We start from the raw sequence: 24,291 nt of genomic DNA, 5'->3' as shown, positions 1-24,291 counted from the left end.
CAGTGAGAAGTCTGCGCACTGCAAGGAAGAGTAGGCCCCACTCGCTGCAGTTAGAGAAAGCCTGCGCACAGCAACAAAGACCCAACGCAGCCAAAAATAAATAAATAAATTTATTTTTTTTAAAAAAACAGACTAAATTTTGCAAAGCAAGACTGAATCATGAATATTTTTAGACATGGACTAAGCCACACCGTGTGGTAACAAATATAGTCTAAGAATGAAAGATTTACCGTCCTTGAACAGAACAAAGGTCTAATAAAAATCAAATCCAGGAATATTTATTGAACTATACACAGTGTCTTAAGGCACATATTTTGTAGTTGTATGTAGATATAGATTCTGAAGCCCTTAAACATCTCTTTCTACATTATTTAAGATCCATTCACATTGAACTGAGTTATCAGGTGACGGAGGATTGAAAGAAAAAACAAGTGAAACGTCACACATCAGTATACTTTCAACACGTTGCCAGTATACCTTCAATTTGGTGTCAGAGTTTCGCAAAATTACCATGCCATGTAATTTATAAGTGTTGTCTTTGAAGCTGTGTGAATATTGGACAATTTTCTAAAGAAATAAATCCAGATTTATAAATAAGTTGGGTGATTGTCTAATAGTACCTTTGTCAAGATCAAAGCATAATGTTTTATTATGCTCATGACATTTTAAAACTTTCTTCCCAGCATTTAATTTTTGAAGGCAGAAACCTGGGCCAGACATTTGAAACCAGAAGCTCTCCTAGCAGCAAGCTGTAAACTCTCAAACAAGCTTGGACTAGAACCTAGGTACTGAAATACACATGCATGCTTTACGCAATGCATATTGCATTAATTAGAAAACTCAAAATACCCTACAAAATTATCTTCTCTGACACTCAACTACAAAACTTGGCCTTTTCATCTCTAATTGTACATTGATTTTTCTTTTTTTTTTTTAAAGATTTTTTTTTCATGTGGACCATTTTTAAAGTCTTTATTGAATTTGTTACAATACTGCTTCTGATTAATGCTTCAGTTTCTTGGCTGCGAGGCATGTGGGATCTTAGCTCCCTGGCCAGGGAATGAACCCGCACCCGCGGCATTGGAAGGCGAAATCTTAACCACTGCACTGCCAGGGAAGTCCCTTCTTTTTCTTTTTTGGTTAAAGCAGCTTGGCTTCCTGAGGTAGTGTTATGTATCTGTAGCAATAAGGTGAAAACATCTAGCTTATTTTGTCAAATTCAACAACAATCCAGAGATTTAAGATCTGTGACCCCAATTTGTCATTTTATTTTATTGTTCCAAAAATGTGGCTCGTAGACAAAAAAATAAATGTTTTAAGGAAATTTACCTGAATGACATAAAGAATGTCTAGACTAATTTCTAGCTGTCAGGTAAAACCTACCCTTCAAGATGGCAGAACACATAATAGCACATGAAAAGTATGTTCACCCAATGAGTAATTTAATTAATTGAAAAAATTAAATGCCAGTTTTAGTGCCAAATGTACAAAATCTAAAGGAATGCGTACTGTATTTCTGCCTTCCCTTCTACTAATATGGTAGGTTTCCAATGCTGGAAATCTTCAAAGTCCTCCATTCACGTACGCCGGCCCCATCTTTCATGAGGTTTTTCCTAAGACTTGTCATTATCAGATGCTTCACAAGCTGACACTGACAGTTCCCTAGGAAATACTTGTCTCTTCCTGCTTCATCAGATGTATTATTTCATTGTACATACGGTGAGGAGCATCCAGACCCCAGATGAAATCCACGTGAGCCCATTCAGGAATGTTCTTATGGTAGATGATGTTGGTCGCCTCGGAGAGCAGTATTCTCACGTCTTCTGGATTTGAAAGCCAGTCCTGACCCCCAGTCCACATTGCTGTAGGGACCGTCATGTCTCTAACTTTGTACCTTGCAGGAGCTGTCTAGAATAAAGGAATAGTTTTTAACTGTAGGTAACATTTGGACTTCCAGACTCATAATTTACTTTTCTAATAAACACAGTAAATAAGCCTTGTGTTGTAATGAAAGGTGCGTGGGCACTAAAGCCATATAGAACTGCATTAAGAGTTTCTGCTCGAACCTCTACTTGAAGGAAAAAAATTGACTTAGCCTCACTGAACCTCAGTTTCTTCATCTGCGAAATGGGGATGATATCTGAAATAATTTACTATGTTAAATGAGAAAACATCTCAATTGCCTAGCACTTTAACATTACATGTTCAATTCTTTTCCTTCCTATTAATAAATATTTAACACACAAAGTGCCTTTTAAAAGTTAACGCTCCTATCTTTTTCAAAGATAATTTCACAAAGTTTCATGAGGCCAGATTTGGAGATACTCTACAGAGAAAGGCAAGAGGATGGAACCTACTGAAAAGGACTTGGGTGTTTACAGGGGTTTTCTGTCCTAACAGAAAGCCCTTGGGGCACACCCAGCTTGACTGTGTCTCCAGAAACATGGGGAAGTCAATGGCACTGGAACTCAGGGAGTTGGATCAAGAGGAGATAAAAATTAAATTTGGAGTCCAGTCCCACATCACCCAAAGAAGGTTATCTAGGATTCCTAAGTCTTGAGAACTTCACTTATTCAAACAGATCTACTAGATCAAGCTGGCTGACTGAGAGCCCTTGAGGTTAACCAACACTCAGAACTTTCAACAGACATGTCAAGGTCCACTTCTCACTCAGAAAATCCACCTGGAAGCCGGGGTTCAAATCCCGGCAGTCCTCGTTTCTTTTTGTGGCTTTTAAGAATTTGAAGTTATAGCATCTGATACTGTGAGTTATAATAAGACATATGCATGTGGTCTTCATCCACATTTGTGGTACAGAGCTCCTAATAACCCTCGGAGTTTCCTACGTGACAGGAGCCATAAAGGCGTGTTTTGTGACGTTAATGAGGTGATTTTTTGAACAGGATGGGCGCTGATCTCCAGAAGTGGAGCCAAGCAAGTGATTAGAGAGTTGGAAATTTCAGTCCCATTCATGACCTCTGGAGAGGGAAGATGGGCTGGAGATTGAGTTCAATCGCCAGTGGCCAATTATTTAACCAGTTGGACCTCTCTAAGGAAGCCTCCACAAAACCCCAGAAGGACAGGGTTCAGAGCCTCCAGGTTGGTGAACACGTGCAAATGTGGGGAGAGTGGCCCCATGGAGAAGACATGGAAGCTCTGCTCCCCTTCCCTTGCTCAGTGCATCTCTTTTATCTGGCTGATCCTGAGTTATATCCTTTTATAATAAACCAATAATCTAGTAAGTAAAGTGTTTCCCTGAGCCAATCTAGCAAATTAATCAAACCTCAGCCTGAGAAGGGGGTCATGGGAACCTCTGAATTATAGCCAGTGGGTCAGACACACAGGTGACAGCCTGGGCTTGAGATTGGCATCCGCACTGGAGGATAGTCTTGTGGGCCCGAGCCCTCAACCTGTGGAATCTGATGTTATCTCTGGGTAGACAGTGTCAGAATTGAGTTAAACTCTAAGTCACCCACCTGGTGTTGGAGAATTGCTTGTTCATGTGGAGAAACTCCCCTCCACACACATATACTGGAATTTGGTGGTCAGAGTAGAGTAACTTAGATACGAAGTTTTTTATAGAGTAACTTAGATACGAAAGGTTGGAATATTCGATGGAGCCTGTAATATGTTTTTCTCATCTAACAGGTGAAAAGACTGAACTGAATGTCAGGTGTAGCTCTAAGGCTCTGTGAGTCTATGACACCTTTTTGCATGTGTGTTTTCTCTTTCTTTCCATGACCATTTTCTGGCACCTGCTCTGCACAAGTCACTTTCTCTCTAACTCATGACCTTAAATGTTAATAAATTAAATCTTATCTTGGAAGTAGGATGCTTTCTCTAAAGATATATTTTAGGAAACAATGAAGAAGGATCTTAAAAATGTAGCTGGTACCTGTGATTGAGGGTTTGCTATTCAGAGGCACGACAGTGGTCTGTCCAATTTCCGAGACTTTTATATCTAGATATACAGAAGTACATCTACAGAAGTGGATGTTAAGTGTGATATGAGACTCTCAAAGATTAGCCTGTGTGTGTTTTCTGCTCCCTCCAGCTTTATGTGTGTAGTCAATATTTGCTTACATTCTCACACAAGCTAACCAATAATCTTCAGTGAAGGTTTTATGCTTAGAAAAGTTTAATACTCATTTCTAATTCTCCATAACTTTTGTTTTAAATTTTATTCCACAACATTGATTACACACATAGATTTTCTTGGGTAATATTGTTTTATATTTTTCACTTGCAAATTACAGATTCGTCAAAAGTGTGACTAGGGAGAACTCTTACACGTAATCTAGTCCAGTAATTTTTATTTTAAAGAGAAAGAGATTGAGCCCTGAAGAATCAAAGCAGCCTAGCCACGATCATACAAATTTGTAGTGCAAAAGCAAAACTAATAGAATAATTCTCGCTTGTCATTAATACTCTTTTTACTGTACCATGAGCCAACCTCACCCCTGCCATCCGCATTTGTGGTTTTCTTCTGTTGTTTTTGTTGTTTTTAATCTTGAAAGATCCTCTAGCAGCCACCACAGACTACACCCTTCCCTTCACTAAGTCTACCCATCTTGCTCCTAAGAAGCCCCGTGCCTTGTTCATGGAGGCAGCCCCATCAAAAAAGTTCTCCTACTGCATTATAAAAGTGGTTCTCTTTAACCCTTAAAAGTGTCTTGGCTGGGCTTCCCTGGTAGCTCAGAGGTTGGGAATCTGCCTGCTAAGGCAGGGGACACAGGTTCAAGCCCTGGTCCGGGAAGATCCCACATGCCGTGGAGCAATTAAGCCCGTGCACCACAACGACTGAGCCTGCCCACCACAACTACTGAGCCTGTGCACCTAGAGCCCGTGATCTGCAACAAGAGAAGCCACCGCAGTGAGAAGCCCACGCACCGCAACAAAGAGTAGCCCCTGCTCGTCTCAACTAGAGAAAGCCCTCGAAGAGCAACAAAGACCCAACACAGCCAAAAAAAAAAAAGTCTCTTGGCTAAGCTTTGAACTTTTCCATTTTCAAATGAAGTCGAACCAGAACTAATTACTTTTTACTTGAATTCTTTCTTTTTCATATTCTTTTCCATTGTATTCCCTGTGCTGTATAGTAGGACACATTGTTGTTTATCCATGCTATATATAATAGTTTGCATCTGCTAATCCCAAACTCCCAATCTACCCCTCCCCCATCCCCTTCCCCCCTTGGCAGCTACAAGTCTGTTCTCTATGTCTGTGAGTCTGTTTCATAGATAAGTTCATTTGTGTCATATTTTAGATTCCACATATAAGTGATATCATATGGTGTTTGTCTTTCTCTTTCTGATGTACTTCACTTAGTATGCTGATCTCTATTGTCCATCCATGTTGCTGCAAATGGCATTATTTCATTCTTTTTTATGCCTGAGTAGTATTCCATTCTACTTGAATTCTTGTATTTTACTCCTATTTCTAGAATAAACGGCCAGTATAACTTCCCTCTCACACATTTCAAAGGGATATATTTTCAGCAGATGGTATTTGCTTTTGTTACCTGATTTCCTTTTTCCAGATTCTTAGTCTCACTGCCCCAGTCAAATGCCTGAAGTTCCCCAGAATTCACTGCCTAAAAGGAAACAAAAATTTACATGACATTCAAATGTGTCACAGGATAACGGTGGGAGGAGGGGTGAAAATGTGCTACCAAGTCTGCAATTGTGAGGGAAGCAGAGAACAAAGGCTGAGGCTGCTCTATGGTTCAACTTTAGGATAATCTTCGGGAGAGTGTAAAGGCAAGAATAAGGTCCTTTCAGAGAGGAAAATGTGCTATAGAAATACTTGACCACCATATTATACAACTCCAAAAAGTGTATCCCCATTGTAGTCTATGTAGGGGGATATCCTGCACAACTCTGTAGGCTACAATGCGAGAGCAACCCCTAGAGTTGTGCAACATGGTGATTCTGGGAGAAGATGACCAACATTTAATCCAGTGTAGAATTCTTGTTTGGTTTTGATTATAAAATCTCTCTCTCTCTCTCTGTCTCTCTTTCTCTGTCTCTCTCTTTCTGTCTGTCTCTCTCTCTCTCTCACACACACGTACTAAAACATAACAATGACATTTGAAGAAAAATTTGACTAGGTTCTAAGTTGTTAGAAAAACAGATAGGACCAATATTTATGACTCATAGGTGTCATCACCACTATGAAAACTTTTTGCTCGAGTTAAAAGTCTCCCACTTTTTTTTAAACAAAGTTGTAGTTTTAGTAGGTGAGAATCTAAGGTTAGTGATGCTTAGCTCTCTGTCCTATGTACATTCTTATTTCCACAGCCAATTGGGGTCACTCTATAGTATCATCTATAATGAGCAATATTAGGTTCAGTGCTTCATCACATGTGAAAGAATAATTAGCAGTCACATTGTCCTTGAACTAATTCTGAAGGAACCCATCACGCAGTGCCTAGAGACAGTTCCTGTGACTGGTAATCAGGACATTCCCTCCTGTGACCTAGGTGAAATCTGCGGCACAAAGGACTCCTGTGAAAATCTCCTTGGGTAATTAGGTCCACATTTGCATTTTTATGACTACTTGGCCACACTGTCTTGCTGGAAGAGCCGAAAGGAGAATGTGGAAACGTGATCTCCAGCCTCATCTTTGAGATGGCTAAAGACAGAGAAAGGTCTCACTTGAACCATCTGAATTCACACTTTTAAGGTCCACTAAAGATGTCCTAGGGCCAATCCTTTCCTCCCATATCCTGAAAAGTTTCAGTGTTCTAGATCAAGCTCACAGTTGAAAAAGCGTTGACAGAATCACAAGTCATCTTGGAATAAATGTGAAATAACCCGTGGGCTGTCCAAAGGGCCTCCTTTAACTATTCCAGACAAACTGCACAAAGACCCTTAACAAAGACTACAAATTCAGCATCCTTACCTGCCTCCAGTGCAGGATATTTTGCACAGATGTTCCAGCAGGTGTGTGAGCCACATATACATTTGCTCGGCTCTGTAATAAAGCATGAGTAGTTTGTGGGACGTGGAAAAACTCACAAGATGTGCACCTTGTCAAGACCAAATCTACAGGTTATCAGACTAAGAAATGGGAACATCATTAAACTATCAGCAGTTATCTATGAAACAGGAATATACACATGCACATAAGTAAAAAAATGCCACTAAACGTATCCTATATTCTTCATCAGAGAAAAGCTTCTCATTAGACATCATGACTTCATCTTTTAAAAAACTTCCTTAGAGTAATTAAAGATGAAGGCTCAGGAGCTGGGCCTGTATTCAAATCTCACCTCTGCTATATAACTTTTAGGTGAAATTGGGAACATTACTTAATCCACTACGTCTAATCTGTAAAGTGGGAATATTGATAACACCTGTGTCATAGGGTTGTTACGGGGACTAACAGCCTGGCATATAATAAAATGCTTATCAAAAGGTAGCTATTAATCGTATCATTAATTAAAAAGAAAAAAATCCTCAGGAATTAAAAACATGCTCCTCCAGCTGTTGGCAGATAGCTCCCCCGCTGTCTGTTGTCCTTGGGGATATTCCTCCCTCTGCAGAGAGCTGCTCTGCCCAATATCTCCCGATTACTGGTGTTGTCTGCATTAAATGACTAGTTGATATGGGGGTATAAAGACCCAGCCCTCTGATGCTAACTTGGTACAATTCTGAAAGGTCATCCCATTTTCACAGGTCCCTAGAGGATCAACTGAGATTCCCACTGGGACTGCATCACAGCTGGACTTTTTTTTAATCCACCAAATCCTGTTTCCTCCCTTTCTCTAGATGTTATCCCAAGGACCTAACCCCAAATCATTCTGCACATGAATCTCCATCTCACACTATGCTTCCTGGGGAACCCACTGTCACACTCACCAAGTCGTAGCTATGCTTTAGCCAAACCGAAACTCCCAGACAGCCTATCACAGGACTTAAGCTACAAACTGGAAGCACCCGAGTAGAAAGAAGAAGTAGGTGACGCATGGCAGTTTTCTCTTTTGACTTCTGGGTTCTAATCATATTTTTTTGCATCTGTTGATTCACTGTAGTAAAGCTGCTTTCAGACCTCTTCGATCTTTAATCTATGAAGTTAATGTGTAGTCATGCCCTTGTGTTAACCTTGACTCAGACCATGTTGAAGCATTTTCCACACATTATTACGGTTTGAAGAAAACGGAGCTTCTTGGAGTATCGTTTCTCTAAGTCTTCCCTGGCATTAGTCTCACTCATTAGGAGTGAGACTAATAATTCCTCACTTTGCTTTGGGACAGTGAGAATTCACTAGGCTCCCACTTACCATGTTCATGTTGTTCGTGTTAAATCCTCCCAGGAGTAACATTATGTTGCTACAGATCTGATCAATAATCACCTGGCCGCAAAGGTAAATAACAAACAGTCTGAGAAATCTGGTCTGGTAGAGAAATTCTTTTTTACCAAACAATCCCTGTAAAAATATGAAATGGAATAGTCATTACATTACAGTCAAAAGAAGTGTCTCTAACGTAAAAGTGTATGTCTTAGCAAATGGGTTGGAAAACTCTTGTGCATAGACAAGGAATTTTCTGAGGAGTCACACACCTTGATCATCACATCTGGCAGCAACAAAAATTTGGCCCCAGGGCTTTTTGCATGTTTAACAGTAGCTATGGGTGCTAAAGCAAAATGCATTCTTATTTTCTGAGCCAGCTCTGGCATGGTGGAAAATGCAATAAAGCCTGCAAAAGAGAAATATGTCAGCATGGATATTGAATATCCTAGAACTAATAAAGTGCTTATTTTACTTTTATCAAGATATTTCAGCAATTACATGTGACTGTGTTTTAACTCTCCTGTGAAATTATAAGTTCCTTGACAGGGAAAAGCAACAGCAGCAACAAATGCTCTGTGTTCCCTCTGACATTTAGATACTTGTTGCCCAGTACTAGGTTCTCAGTGAATTATTAAATTAAATTAGTGAGTCCAATAACATGGACTTTGAGAGGTAACTATATGTTAGACACTTTGCAGGAGACTTTCATGGTTCTTGTTTAATTCTCAGATTCTTGGGGGTATTTTTTTTTTTTTTTTGCGTTACGGTACGCGGGCCTCTCATTGTTGTGACCTCTCCCGTTGCGGAGCACAGACTCCGGACGCGCAGGCTCAGCGGCCATGGCTCACGGGCCCATGGCTCACGCTCCGCGGCATGTGGGATCTTCCCGGACCGGGGCACGAACCCGTGTCCCCTGCATCGGCAGGCGGACTCTCAACCACTGCGCCACCAGGGAAGCCCCTTGGGGGTATTTTTAATAAATCTTTACAGTGAGAGAAATCGAGAGTTAAAGAAATAGTCTTGTTTATTGATAAGAAGCACGTTCTGTAACGTAATGGGTGTTGAGATAGCAGAGTTTTGCTTGTTTTCCTGGATCTCTAACTTTTCCGGAACCCAAATTGGAACATAATCTAGTGGACAAGTTGTCTAATGAACTGGATTCCAACTCTTATTTCTGCCGTAGACTAGGTATGGGACACTGGTTAAGTCTAGGTATAGGTTTCTATACCTGTAAAATAGAGACTAATTCTCCCAATTACAAAGGGACAATCTCTTTGGAGCCTTTGGGAGGAAAAGGCTATCATATACAGCCAGGGCATGCCCACTATATTTGAAATACTATGTGTCTATTTCAAAAGAGCCTGTATACTCTCTGTTTAAGCTGATATTTGCAGGTTGTGGAGAAGGGTGGGCAGAGAGAAACTAGAATCCCGTGACCCTGAAGCGGATAAGGCCAGATCAGAGAGAAGTGTGCAATGCCTGATCCCAGGCTTGGCTGTGCGCCATTTGCTCACATTTCTTCTGAGTATACAAACCTGATTTTTTTGGAACCTACCCATGGTGGTACCCTGTGAATAGCCGACATAATAGATATTTTCCTGGCCCGTTTTCTGCAAAATAAAGTCTATGACTGCAGGAAGGTCAAACCTAGCCATCTCATCATAACTACAAGGGGAAAAGACAAAGTTATATGAAAAATTATAATCAGAACAAACAAAAGCAGCCCCCATGGTTTACAAACAATGCCTTGAATTGTTGACCCCATCAGCTTGTTACTGTGCCCCTTACAAGACTCAGAATGGACTTGTTTCAAACCTGTGATGCATGGGTGCCTCTGGGGTCACAGGCTGTTAGCAGACTGTTGTTTTCTCTGGATATTATCATAGAGAAATAACCATCTTAATGAGCATTTAGTGAGCATAAGCTCCACCTGCTGGTGGAGGTGTCCTCTTATTCTATTAGCAGAACAGCACAGGGCCATTCAGATTCTTTATATGAAAAGTATTAAAGATGCTGCAGGGGCCTTTCTCTGGTGAAATGGATAAAGAGAAAGTTGAATATCGATAGTTAATTTAAATAAAAACACTAAAAAATTTTTGTAAGAATGTGAGAGATGTGTTAATCAAATTGATGGTCCCTAAGGCTTATTAGTTCCTCGTATATTTTTAATACTGCCTGGCCTCGTCTCCTTCTGGGGGTACTAGTCCTTTCCTTGTCATCACTCAGGGAAGAGTTAGTCCCAGGATATTCATCTGAAAGGAAAGGAACCTACACTTCTCCCATTCCAGTCTCAATCACCTAACTCCAACCACTATTCTCATCCCATTCACCAGACTAGCCTTCTACTTGGGGAACCCAATTTACATAATCCAAAGAATCACTAGTCAGTTAAGCCAATTGGGAGATATTATGTTGGGATACTGATGAGCCAACCAAAGTAAATTATCTACATACCAGAAGCCATAATTCATTTTTTTAAACACCTTTATTGGAGTATAATTGCTTTACAATGGTGTGTTAGTTTCTGCTTTATAACAAAGTGAATCAGCTATACATATACATATATCCCCATATCTCCTCCCTCTTGCATCTCCCTCCCTCCCCCCTCCCTATCCCACCCCTCTAGGTGGTCACAAAGCACGGAGCTGATCTCCCTGTGCTATGCGGCTGCTTCCCACTAGCTATCTATTTTACGTTTGGTAGTGTATATATGTCCGTGCCACTCTCTCATTTCGTCCCAGCTTACACTTCCCCCTCCCCATATCCTCAAGTCCATGCTCTAGGAGGTCTGTGTCTTTATTCCCGTCTTACCCCTAGGTTCTTCACGACATTCTTTTTTTTTTCTTAGATTCCATATATATGTGTTAGCATACGGTATTTGTCTTTCTCCTTCTGACTTACTTCACTCTGTATGACAGACTCTAGGTCTATCCACCTCACTACGAATAGCTCAATTTCATTTCTTTTTATCAGAAGCCATAATTCTTTACCCAGTTCTCCCAAAGCCATCCATGTCCACCTCCACTCTCAAGATTTTCATATACCTGAAAGCCCAGAACTCATCTTGGTCTATGGAGAGGGTCTTGTGTTTCCGAGACCAGGTGTTTCCCCTGCTGTTCCCTAGCCACACATCAAAACCCGCATCTGCCAGAATGAAGCCCAGGCTGTTGTTGGGCAGGTTGGAAATCCAGCTGCTAGCATCTCCAAGCAGGCCATGCTGCAGTAACACCACAGGCCTGGGACCTACAAAGAAGTGAATTTCAACAGCGTGAAATATTCTACGCCTTTCTCGTTATCCCTTAAGGTGCAAAAGATTTCAAGTTAGACAAACCTGTGTTCGAATCTTGATTCATCTGCTTGCTAGCTTGATTATCTTGGCCAGTTACTTAACCTTTCTGTGCCTTGATTGCCTCGTGAAAAAAATAGTATTTTTGTTATGATTAAATAAAATAATACACAAGAAGCAGATGGCACAATGTATGGACACCAAGGGGGGAAGCGGGGGTGGGAGTGGTGGTGGTGGTGGTGGTGGTGGTGGTGGGATGAATTGGGATATTGGGATTGATGTATATACACTAACATGTATAAGATAGACAAGTAATAAGAACCTGCTGTATAAAAACTAATAAAATTCAAAAAAAAAAGAAGCAGATGGCACAATGCCTGGCACAGAGAAAGAATCAATAAAGTTTGGCCTCTATTGTTGCTTTTGTGTAGTTATTATTATTACTGGACATGTCTGGGATCAGAGAAAATTGGAAGTTCCCCAGGAGTTAGTATAATATAATGATTACGATAATTATATATAATAATCATAGCTACTATATATTAATAAAAAGAAATTATGTTATTATATATTAATATATTATTTCTATATTATAGAATTATACATGAATATATGTGTATATATTAATGTTACAATATAAATAATATATACTATATAACATTTCTATTAACATAAAATTAATATACAATATAAAATTAATATATATTATATAGTATTATAGAGTATATATACTTATTGACATACTGTTAATATACACACATATATACACACTTATAAAAATACATATATACACAAATATATTTAATATATTATATATTTGCTATATTAATAATAAATAAACATATATTATATATAATTATTAATATTGCCATATATACACGGATATATACATATGTGTGTGTATATATATTACCACATATATATGTGTATATATGTTAATATTACCATATATATACATATGTATGTGTTTGAGTGTATACATATATATGTGTGTGTATATATATGTAATGGTTTGATGATTACGGGCCCTCATGTGAAAAGGACCCACAAGCCAACCTGATAAAATAAAAGTTTAAAAAGTATTATTTTTAAAAAAAATTATTTATTTTGTTTTTGGCTGTGTTGAGTCTTCATTGCCGCATGTGGGCTTTCTCTAGTTGCGGCGAGTTGGGGCTACTCTTTGTTGTGACGTGCAGGCTTCAAACTGCGGTGGCTTCTCTTGCAGAGCACGGGCTCTAGGCGCAAGGGCTTCAGTAGTTGTGGCTCGCAGGCTCAGTAGCTGTGGCTCACAGGCTCTAGAGCACAGGCTCAGTAGTTGTGGCGCATGGGTTTAGTTGCTCCGCGGCATGTGGGATCTTCCAGGACCAGAGCTCAAACCCATGTCCCCTGCATTGGCAGGAGGATTCTTAACCACTGCGACACCAGGCAAGTACCTAAAAAGTCTTTTGTCACAAGCTTATAGACATCTTTCAGTTGTTTTCAGGATGAATTTCACTGGCCCTCTTCTTTTTTTAACATCTTTATTGGAGTATAATTGCTTTACAATGTTGTGTTAGTTCCTGCTATATAACAGAGTGAATCAGCTATACATATACATATATCCCCTTATCCCCTCCCTCTTGCGTCTTCCTCCAACCCTTCCTATCCCACCCCTCTAGGTGGTCACAAAGCACCGAGCTGATCTCCCTGTGCTATGTGGCTGCTTCCCACTAGCTATCCATTTTACATTTGGTAGTGTATATATGTCCATGCCACTCTCTCACTTCGTGCCAGCTTACACTTGCCCCTTCCCATGTCCTCAAGTCCATTCTGTACATCTGTGTCTTTATTCCTGTCCCGCCCCTAGGTTCTTTAGAACCCTTTTTTTTTTTTTTTAGATTCCATATATATGTGTTAGCATATGGTATTTGTTTTTCTCTTTCTGACTTACTTCACTCTGTATGACAGCCTCTAGGTCCATCCACCTCACTACATATAACTCAAGTTCGTTTCTTTTTATGGCTGAGTAATATTCCATTGTATGTATGTGAGCATCTTCTTTATCCATTCATCTGTTGATGGACACTTAGGTTATTTCCATGTCCTGGCTATTGTAAATAGTGCTGCAATGAACACTGTGGTACATGACTCTTTTTTTTATTTCTTCATGGTACGCGGGCCTCTCACTGTTGTTGCCTCTCCCGTTGCACAGCACAGGCTCCAGACGCACAGGCTCAGCAGCCATGGCTCACGGGCCTAGCTGCTCCGCGGCTTGTGGGATCTTCCCAGACCGGGGCACGAACCTGTGTCCCCTGTGTCGGCAGGCGGACTTTCAACCACTGCACCACCAGGGAAGCCCCATGACTCTTTTTGAATTATGGTTTTCTCAGGGTATATGCCCAGTAGTGGGATTGCTGGGTCATATGGTAGTTCTATTTTTAGTTTTTTAAGGAACCTCCGTACTGTTCTCCATAGTGGTTGTATCAATTTAGATTCCCACCAACAGTGTAAGAGGGTTCCCTTTTCTCCACGCCCTCTCCAGCATTTATTGTTTGTAGATTGTTTGATGATGGCCATTCTGTCCTGTGTGAGGTGATACCTCATTGTAGTTTTGACTTGCATATCTCCAATGATTAGTGATGTTGAGCATCTTTTCATGTATTTGTTGGCCATCTGTATGTCTTCTTTGGAGAAATGTCTATTTAGCTCTTCTTCCCATTTTTGGATTGGGTTGTTTGTTTTTTGATTTGGAGCTGCATGAGCTGCTTGTATATTTTAGAGATTAATCCTTTGTCAGTTGCTTCGTTTGCAAATATTTTCTCCCATTCTGGGGGTTGTCTTTTATTCTTCTTTATGGTTTCCTTTGCTGTGCAAAAGCTTTTACGTTTCATTAGGTCCCATCTGTTTATTTTTGTCTGTATTTCCATTTCTCTAGGAGGTGGGTCAAAAAGGATCTTGCTGTGATTTATGTCATAGAGTGTTCTGCCTATGTTTCCCTCTAAGAGTTTTATAGTGTCTGGCCTTACATTTAGGTCTTTAATCCATTTTGAGTTTATTTTTGTGTATGGTGTTAGGGAGTATTCTAATTTCATTCTTTAACATGTAGCTGTTCAGTTTTTCCAGCACCACTTATTGAAATGGCTGTCTTTTCTCCATTGTATATTCTTGCCTCCTTTATCAAAGATAAGGTGACCATATGTATGTGGGTTTTTCTCTGGGCTTTCTATCTTGATCCACTGATCTGTATTTCTGTTTTTGTACTAGTACCATACTGTCTTGATTACTGTAGCTTCGCAGTATGGTCTGAAGTCAGGGAGCCTGATTCCTCCAGCTCTGTTTTTCTTTCTCAATTGCTTTGGCTATTCAGGGTATTTTGTGTTTCCATACAAATTGTGAAATTTTTTGTTCTAGCTCTGTGAAAAATGCCATTGGTAGTTTGATAGGGATTGAGTTGAACCTGTAGATTGCTTTGGGTAGTATAGTCATTTTCACAATGTTGATTCTTCAAATCCAAGAACATGGTATATCTATCCATCTGTTTCTATCTTCTTTAATTTCTTTCATCAGTGTCTTATAGTTTTCTGCATACAGGTCTTTTGTCTCTTTCGGTAGGTAGGTATTTTATTTTTTTTGTTGCAATAGTAAATGGGAGTGTTTCCTTAATTTCTCTTTCAGATTTTTCATCATTAGTGTATAGGAATGCAAGAGATTTCTCTGCATTAATTTTGTATCCTGCTACTTTACCAAATTCATTGATTAGGTCTAGTAGTTTTCTGGTAGAGTTTTTAGGATTCTCTATGTATAGTATCATGTCATCTGCAAACAGTGACAGCTTTACTTCTTCTTTTCCAATTTGGATTCCCTTTATTTCTTTTTATTCTCTGATTGCTGTGGCTAAAACTTCCAAAACTATGTTGAATAACAGTGGTGAGAGTGGGCAGCCATGTCTTGTTCCTGATCTTAGTGGAAAGGGTTTCAGTTTTTCACCACTGAGAATAATGTTGGCTGTGGGTTTGTCAGATATGGCCTTTATTATGCTGAGGTAAGTTCCCTCTACGCCTACTTTCTGGAGAGTTTTTATCATAAATGGGTACTGAATTTTGTCAAAAGCTTTTTCTGCATTTATTGAGATGATATATGGTTTTTATCCTTCACTTTGTTAATATGGTGTATCACATTGATTGATTTGCATATATTGAAGAATCCTTGCATTCCTGGGAGAAACCCCACTTGATCATGATGTATGATCCTTTTAATGTGCTGTTGGATTCTGTTTGCTAGTATTTTGTTGAGGATTTTTGCATCTATGTTCATCAGTGATATTGGCATGTAGAAAGCTGGAGTAGCAATTCCCATATCAGATGAAATAGACTTTAAAATAAAGACTATTACAAGAGACAAAGAAGGACACTACGTAATGATCAAGGGATCAGTCCAAGAAGAAGATATAGCAAATGTAAATATTTATGCACCCAACATAGGAGCACCTCAATACATAAGGCAAATGCTAACAGCCATAAAAGGGGAATCGACAGTAACACAATCATAGTAGGAGACTTTAACACCTCACTTACACCAATGGACAGATCATCCAAAATGAAAATAAATAAGGAAACACAAGCTTTAAAGGACACATTAAACAAGATGGACTTAATTGATATTTATAGTACATTCCATCCAAAAACAACAGAATACACTTTCTTCTTAAGTGCTCATGGAACATTCTCCAGGATAGATCATATCTTGGGTCACAAATCAAGCCTTGGTAAATTTAAGAAAATTCAAATTGTATCAAGCATTTTTTCCAACCACAATACTATGACAGTAGCTATCAATTACAGGAAAAAAAACTGTAAAAAATACAAATACATGGAGGCTAAAAATTATGCTACTAAATAACCAAGAGATCACTGAAGAAATCAAAGAGGAAATCAAAAAATACCTAGAAACAGATGACAATGGAAACACGACGACCCAAAACCTATGGAATGTAGCAAAGGCAGTTCTAAGAGGGAAGTTTATAGCAATACAATCCTACCTCAAGAAACAAGAAAAATCTCAAATAAACAACCTAACCTTATACCTAAAGCAATTGGAGAAAGAAGAGCAAAAAAAAAAAAAAAAAAACCCCAAAGTCAGCAGAAGAAAAGAAATAATAAAAATCAGTTCAGAAATAAATGAAAAAGAAATGAAGGAAATGATAGCAAAGATCAGTAAAACTAAAAGCTGGTTCTTTGAGAAGATAAACAAAATTGATAAACCATTAGCCAGATTCATCAAGAAAAAAAGGAAGAAGACTCAAATCAACAGAATTAGAAATGAAAAAGGAGAAGTAACAACTGACACTGCAGAAATACAAAGGATCATGAGAGATTACTACAAGCAACTCTATGCCAATAAAATGGACAACCTGGAAGAAATGGACAAATTCTTAGAAAAGCACAACTTTCCAAGACTGAACCAGGAAGAAATAGAAAATATAAACAGACCAATCACCAGCACTGAAATTGAAACTGTGATTAAAAATCTTCCAACAAACAAAAGCCCAGGACCAGGTGGCTTCACAGGCGAATTCTATCAAACATTTAGAGAAGAGATAACACCCATCCTTCTCAACCTCTTCCAAAATATTGCAGAGGGAGGAACACTACTACACTCATTCTACGAGGCCCCCATCACCTTGATACCAAAACCAGACAAAGATGACACAAAAAAAGAAAACATTGGCCCTCTTTTTGAAGAGACGGTTAGAAATCTTTTTTTCCTTCGTGGCTGGGAGATTTCTTCCTTAAAGAGGCCAACGGGTGCTGCAAGAACAACATCAGACACTAGAGGGGAGTATTCGGCACCGACTGGACCTTAAAGGCCGATACCTTGAACTCCAATCGCCTGGGCAATGAGTGAACAGTCTAAATAAACAGGACGTGAGAAAACAAAACTCCTTCCATGAATAGGCGCTGCAGGTGACCCCTAAGCTTATGAACTGCCACAGTCTTCCGATTTGTGGAGCTTAGTGAGAAAGTTCTCTCTGTGTCTCCAGGCTATACATGTATTTATATAAAATTCATTCATTCATTCCACATATATTTATTGGCACCTGCCATGTGCTTGGCACTCTTTTAGGTACTTTTTATAGCCTTGAACAAAATCGATAAATTTTCTGTGCCTTCTGAGTTTACATTCTGGTTGGGAGAGACAGATAATAAACAAACAAGCAAATATCTATCATATCAGTGGTGCTATAAGGAAAATTAAGCAGGATTAGGGGCTAAATTTCAGTAGCTGGCAAGGGCTTACAATTTTGAATAGGGTGGTCGAAGGAAGAATGGGAAAGAGAAGGCCTGAAAGAGGGGCCAAGGCAAACTGCGTGGATATCTGATGAAACAGTGGTGCAGAAGGAGAACTGCAAGTTCAAAGGCACTGAGATAAGGGCATGCTGGACATATATAAGGCATGGCTGTTCAGCTGGTGTAAAAATAGCTGGTTTTCAAAAAGCTGCACAAATATAAATTGGAATAAAATAGAACCCTGCAGCTTCTTTATACCAAAGCCCAATAGCATTCACCCAGCATTTTCTGGTCCTAGGTAAGAGCATGGGCTACACTGGCTGACAAATCTTAATTTGAGCGCCGATTTTGCAGCATACTAGCAAGGACTAGCAAAGACTCTCTGGGCAAGTTACTTAACTTCTGTGAGGGGCAGTTTCTCAGTATTATTGTGAAACTTATATGAGACTAGCACAAATAAAGCACTTAGCCCTGTACCTGGCATACAGAAAGAAAGCAATAAAGAATTACATTATCTGTACACATGACAGATAATGTAGTTGCTGCTATAAACATAGAGCTAGAGTATTAAAAGGAATAGAGCCAAATAGAGATGAAGGATGGGCAATAGTGTACTATTACACTTTAATAGTAATGAAGGTGAATTTCTTAAAAGCCAACAATAGCCAAAAATCCCATACAGGAGAAAAAAAGGATTATATGGAAACACGTACCAAAAATTTTTAATGTACACATAGTGCCCAATTCTTTAAAAGACTTTAGTGAAAAGCTGGGCAATGTCTTAAATATTCAAAGGGCTGTCTGGATGGGGAATATAGAGTGTGCTAGGGTGGGCGTCAGATGCCAGGGCAGAGTCTGCATTCTTCATGAGCAAGGGTTGGCGTCATCTGCTTAAGAGATCATCAGTGGATATTCTAGAATATCTATATTGGAGGGGTTTGGGGAATGAATTAAATACTAGAAGGGATCAAGAAATGAACTTTTCTTGGAGGTGTTTTTTGAAAAGCAAACACTATGTTTATTTGAAATAATTGGGGATAGGGCAGTGGTGATGGGGACAGTGATGTAGCTGAAGGCATCTTTTGGCTGGAACAATGGGCCCAGTCTGTACCAAGAGCCCAGGCTCCCTCTACACACTCAAATCACAAGGAGGTGTTTAATGTAGGAAGGATTGCTATGCTGGGGTAACGTAGGGTGAACCATACCTGTCTTCTTAAGTTGCACTAGGCCCTGAGGAATCCTGTTAACAGAAAGGATATACCCATCTTCTGTTGCAACTTCATACTCCTCACAGGGATAACCTTTATGTTGGATGATTTCACTCTATGGAAAAAACACAATTTTTTTTTTGAGTTCAGTTCTGTATGGTTATGTTCTCAATGATTATAAGGTAATTCCTTGCTTTTCACCAGCTAATTATGTTATTGTAAAATAAATTAGCAAACCCTCTCCAGTGCTCATTTTCTTTATCTTTAACGTAGAGATTGAACTAGAAGGGTAGTTCTTAATGTGGGCTCTGGACCGAGAGCATAGCATCACTTGGGCACTTGGTAACAATAGCGAATGGTCAGTCTCCACTCAAACCTATTGAATTGGGAACTCTGGGGCTGGGGCCCAGCAATTTGTGTCTTAACAAGCTCCTTAGAAAATTCTGATGCACTCTAATATTTGAGAACCACTGGAAAAGAACACTGATTCCAAAACCTGGGTGTGTCAGAAACATCTGGGACACTTAAACATAAATATTCCTGGGCCCACTTCGGGTTGGGAATCAGGGAATTCCAGTGCAGCCAGTGGGACAGGACAGCTTACGAGAACCCCTGGTCCATGTATTCCCTAAGGTTCTTTTCAGCTCTAAAACCACAGACTCAAGAGCAGTAGAGTCATTCCTCAGTATCTGTGAGGAATTGGTTCCAAGACACCCCATAGATACCAACATCTGAGGATGGTCAAGTCCCTTACATAAAATGGGGTAGTATGTCAGTCCTCCGTATTGGCGAATTCCGCATACACGGATATGGAGGGTTGACTGTAGTTCTTAACACTTTTAGGTTAAGGATCCCTCAGTGAATTTGAGGAAAATATAGAAATGGATATACACATGGACACACCATATACTTTCAGGGGTTTCAGATTTCCTGTTTCCTATATATAGACTCCTGGTTAAGGACTCCTACTCCATACAGTTGTTACATACAGAAACTCTTTGTAAAATATAAAGCTGCTGGTCTTCCCTGGTGGTACAGTGGGTGAGAGTCCGCCTGCCAATGCAGGGAACATGAGTTCGTGCCCCGGTCCGGGAAGATCCCACAGGCCGAGGAGCAGCTGGGCCTGTGAGCCATGGCCTCTGAGCCTGTGCATCCGGAGCCTGTGCTCCGCAACGGGAGAGGCCACAACAGTGAGAGGCCCACGTACCATAAAAAAAAATAATAATAAATTATATATATATATATATATATAAAGCTGCTGAGATCTCCTCAGTATCCTCAGTTTCTGCCTACTGTAGTTACTTAGAGAAGGAGGGAATTATTTCTATTAGCTGCTGCTTTTAAAGGAACAAAGGAGGAGAAAGCTAAATGCCCAGTGTAGTATACAAGACAAAAGGGCATAATAGTTAAGAGAAAGGCCCTGGGGTCCCACTGCTTGGGTTTTTAAATCCTGGCTCTCACACTAATGCATAAACTAACTGTGTGATCTTAGGAAATTTAGTTAACTTGTCCCTATTCCTCAGTTTATTCGTCTGTAAAGTAGGTATACCAGTGGTTTATACTGTAAAAAGATAATGCACATATGACACTAACAAGATTGGCTGGCACATAGTAGGGACTCAAGGAGCATTAGCTACTACTATAATTAAAAATCACCCCCACCCTCCCTTTCAAGTAACTCCTATTCACCTTTCAGAATTCAGGTTAAGAAACCTTTCTTCAGAAAAACTTTCCTAAATTCCCTAAGTCCCCCTATTTTATGTTTTCTTCTTTGATTTCACTTCTCTTTTGAGTGATTAGGAATTGAGTGTCTGTCTTCTCTGCTGGACTGTAAACTCCATGAAATCAGGGCACTTAGATCTCTGTAACCTCAGTGCATAACACAGTATCAGGGCCAAATAGGTGCTCAACTAACACTAGCTAGAAAAATACCTGAATGAGGACAGTTGTATACCAAAATACAGAATAAATTATATCCATATATATTAATACTCAGAGTCAAACCCATTCAGACTCTGAAGCACTTTTTATTCTACTTCATTTAATTTATATGAGAGATTACAAGAATTTTCTATCTTACTTTGCCTCTCCATGTATGACTGCTAAATAGCAGAGTCCAATTCATTGGATTTTAGTCTTAGAGCTCCTGAAGCCCAAACAGTGTATAGGTGCTGGCCACACCCAGTGGGTGAGGCCCAGGGAGATTGGCTGTACCTACACCTAAAGAGATCCCCTTCACTTAACGACCTAGAGGAATTTGTATGGGAACTTCTCAGGGCCGGACGGATGGCCCTTAAGGATCCACACCAATTTGCTAACTATCTGGACAAACCATCAAAAGACAGTCAATAGTTGGAATGGTCAAAAGAAACCTGATATTTGGCATTCATGTAGATTCAGGATATTTCTATAGCCTGTCAGAGTTTTAGAATTCATTCAAGGAGGCTTCTGTAAACAAGGTCTTAAATCTGTATAAAAGCATGTTAAATCTATGATACAAGTATAGAGCATGAACATTACACACAATCACCTCACCCAGCTGGAGGTAGCCTCTCCTTCCCTGGGAGCGTTTATTGCATAGTTGTCACAATTATGAGCTTTGTGTTCTGGCAGACCCGGATTTAAATTCTAGCTCTACCACCTACCAGGGGTGTGGCCTGATTTGAGTTGTTTAACCTCTTTAATCTCAGTTCCTTGATTGGAAAAATGAGTATGGTCCTATCTATGGAATAGGGCAGTGAAGATAAAATCAAAAGCTTTTTCTGACCTATTGAGATTATCAAAAAAAAAAGAGAGAGAGATAAAATCAAACAGTATCTCTACAGCTTTCATCACAATGTCTGCTATGGGATAAATATGACTATATGGTGGACATTGTTAAAATTCAACTAAGATTGTGAAAGTAAGCCAAAAAGTATTCTCTGAGATACCTAGAAATTTCACTTCATGAAGTTTACTCATAGGAGGACCTCTCTAGCATTCATAGGGGTCCTTTTACTTCTAGACCACAGAGTTACCAGCTCAAACCAGGATTAAATAGGGTGGCACAGGGTGTTACTAGAAGTGACTGTCCTGAGAGTATGAAAGGAGGCCTAACATCTTTCTAATGTTGGAAGAAGTAGAAAAAGAACAGAAAGCACAGACAACATGGAAATAATCATGGGTCTGAGCTTGACCCAAGATACTGCAATGATTTAACTGCTCCTGGAATGAGCCTAAGAATTCAAGAAAAAGTTAAACTGTGTTTGAAGCTCAAAGTGATTAAGTCATTTGCCTAAGTTTACTGAAATTGTTGAAGATGAACCCATGTTTACCCACACCCAACTTAGTGTTCTTTCCAGTACAATATGTTAATTTACAACTATGTTCTACTAGCAGAAATCACCACCACATATAAATATAATATATAATGCAGATAATACACAGAGACAAACAATAACATGTAAGGTACTTTGTTTCCCCCCAAGTATGGAAAATCCCAACTTACAACATTCATGAATGCTTCCGGGTCCACAGCTTTAGTTGGCATATGTCCTGAATTCACATTTCTCTGGAACAAATGCGCCACCAGAATTAGAAGCCACATCTCGTTTCTGTGTGAAACAATCCACTCTCTTGACAAGATTTTTGACATGGTCCAACATCTGCATTTATCTGTTCTTGGTAATATAACAACTGATTCTAAAGTCAGAAGAATCTGTAAGTTTAAAAACTCTTTCATATATTTTCCAGCTGTAATTTCTTCTCCAAATTCCGGAGCAAGGTAAACAAGCTTGGTTGACAGGAACAAAAGAACATAAAGCAGAATGGAAACAACATCCAGGATGTCTCAATACTATCTGGCTCCGCCCACTCCCTCAAACAACTTGGTGTGTAGAAAGAACTTTCTTTGACGCAACCTGGAGTTATGTGATATGATACAACTCATAAAATCCCTGTTCATCATCAGGTAATATGCACCATAGGAAGCATCATTTTCTTTTTTTCCTAGTTCTTTAAAAAAATTTTGTTTTCTTGGAGTATAGTTGATTTACAATGTGGTATCAATTTCAGGTGTTCAGCAAAGTGAATCTGTTATACGTATACATATATCCACCCTTTTTTAGATTCTTTTCCCATATAGGTCATTATGGAGTATTGAGTAGAGTTCCCTGTGCTATACAGTAGGTCCTTATTAATTATCTATTTTATATACAGTAGTGTGTATATGTCAATCCCAATCTTCCAATTTATCTCTCCCCTTTATCCCCGGTAACCATAAATTTATTTTTTACACCTGTAGAAAATTGTAACTCTATTTCTGTTTTGTAAATAGGTACAAATATCATATGATATTGCTTATATATAGAATCTGAAAAAAAGGTTACAAATGAACTTTTTCTAGTTCTTATCTATCTTTTATAGGTAGAAAGGTATGAAGTCTGCAGAAAACTTTATGACCCTTTAGAGTCACAGTCTGGGGCTTCAATGATCACAGACCTTTGGCTGAAGGTCAATGTAGTGATAAGCATTTTTACTTATCAAGAATGTCAAAAATTTTAGGACATTTTCTATTTTTAGTTATGGGTAAGAACATTGATTGGAAGAAAATGAATCTTCCATGTTTAGGCCATTTCTAGGTAGCTCAGCTAAATAGACATGAAAAGTTTTATTTGGGTTTGTAATCACTGGTTAATTGCTGAGAGATTACTTTGATGGATACCCGGTCATTAAATCATCTGCAATAACTAAAAGGAGTTGCAGCCTAGTTATTTTCATGAACTAAATGCCCCAATTCAATCAACTATGTGGCCATGTGAGCAATTCCTTAGCCTACTAATATTTAAGCAGGCCAGGAGAATAGTTATTGTCATTTTAAGTAAAGAATGTGTTAGAATTTAAGAAAAAATACTATTTAAAGTAAAATATTTCTTTACTTTTACATCAGCTCTTCAGAACTGAGCTACCAGCAGCCACGCTAATTGAGAGACTTCCGGAATGTGGGTTGGTGAAGGAGGTGAAGCCAGAACAGGACTGGTGAGTCTGTGTGTAGACAGCCGCCCACACTCTCAAGCCTCACCCACTCTGGGCCGCCTGCATAGATGTCATGAGGTGAGCTTGCAGCTCTAATCTGGAGCAGTCTCAACATTCCCAACACTAGTGATCCGATGTGTGCTAAGGAGTAGCGATCTGACCTACTTTAGGAGAGCAGAGGAAGCATTTGCCCAACACTTGGCAGAGCCCCAGGTCCTCAGCACCC

The 24,291-nt window shown here is 39.4% G+C and overlaps 1 protein-coding gene across 1 annotated transcript; it reads right to left on the bottom strand.

The window, feature by feature from the left end:
• Positions 1–40: 40 nt before the first annotated feature.
• LIPM (lipase family member M) lies at positions 41–22,686 on the bottom strand. The gene is made up of 9 exons (XM_032608878.1): positions 22,540–22,686; positions 19,050–19,167; positions 11,337–11,535; positions 9,848–9,957; positions 8,562–8,698; positions 8,281–8,427; positions 6,901–6,972; positions 5,519–5,590; positions 41–1,908 (listed from the first exon to the last, which is right to left on the bottom strand). Exons 1-9 carry the CDS (start codon positions 22,684–22,686, stop codon positions 1,663–1,665), a joined length of 1,248 nt encoding a protein of 415 aa, XP_032464769.1. The 3' UTR covers positions 41–1,662.
• Positions 22,687–24,291: the final 1,605 nt, after the last annotated feature.

The sequence above is a fragment of the Phocoena sinus genome, chromosome 16, assembly GCF_008692025.1.
Source record: "Phocoena sinus isolate mPhoSin1 chromosome 16, mPhoSin1.pri, whole genome shotgun sequence".
Classification (NCBI taxonomy): Eukaryota; Metazoa; Chordata; class Mammalia; order Artiodactyla; family Phocoenidae; genus Phocoena; species Phocoena sinus.
This window is presented reverse-complemented; position numbering and strand designations above follow the sequence as displayed.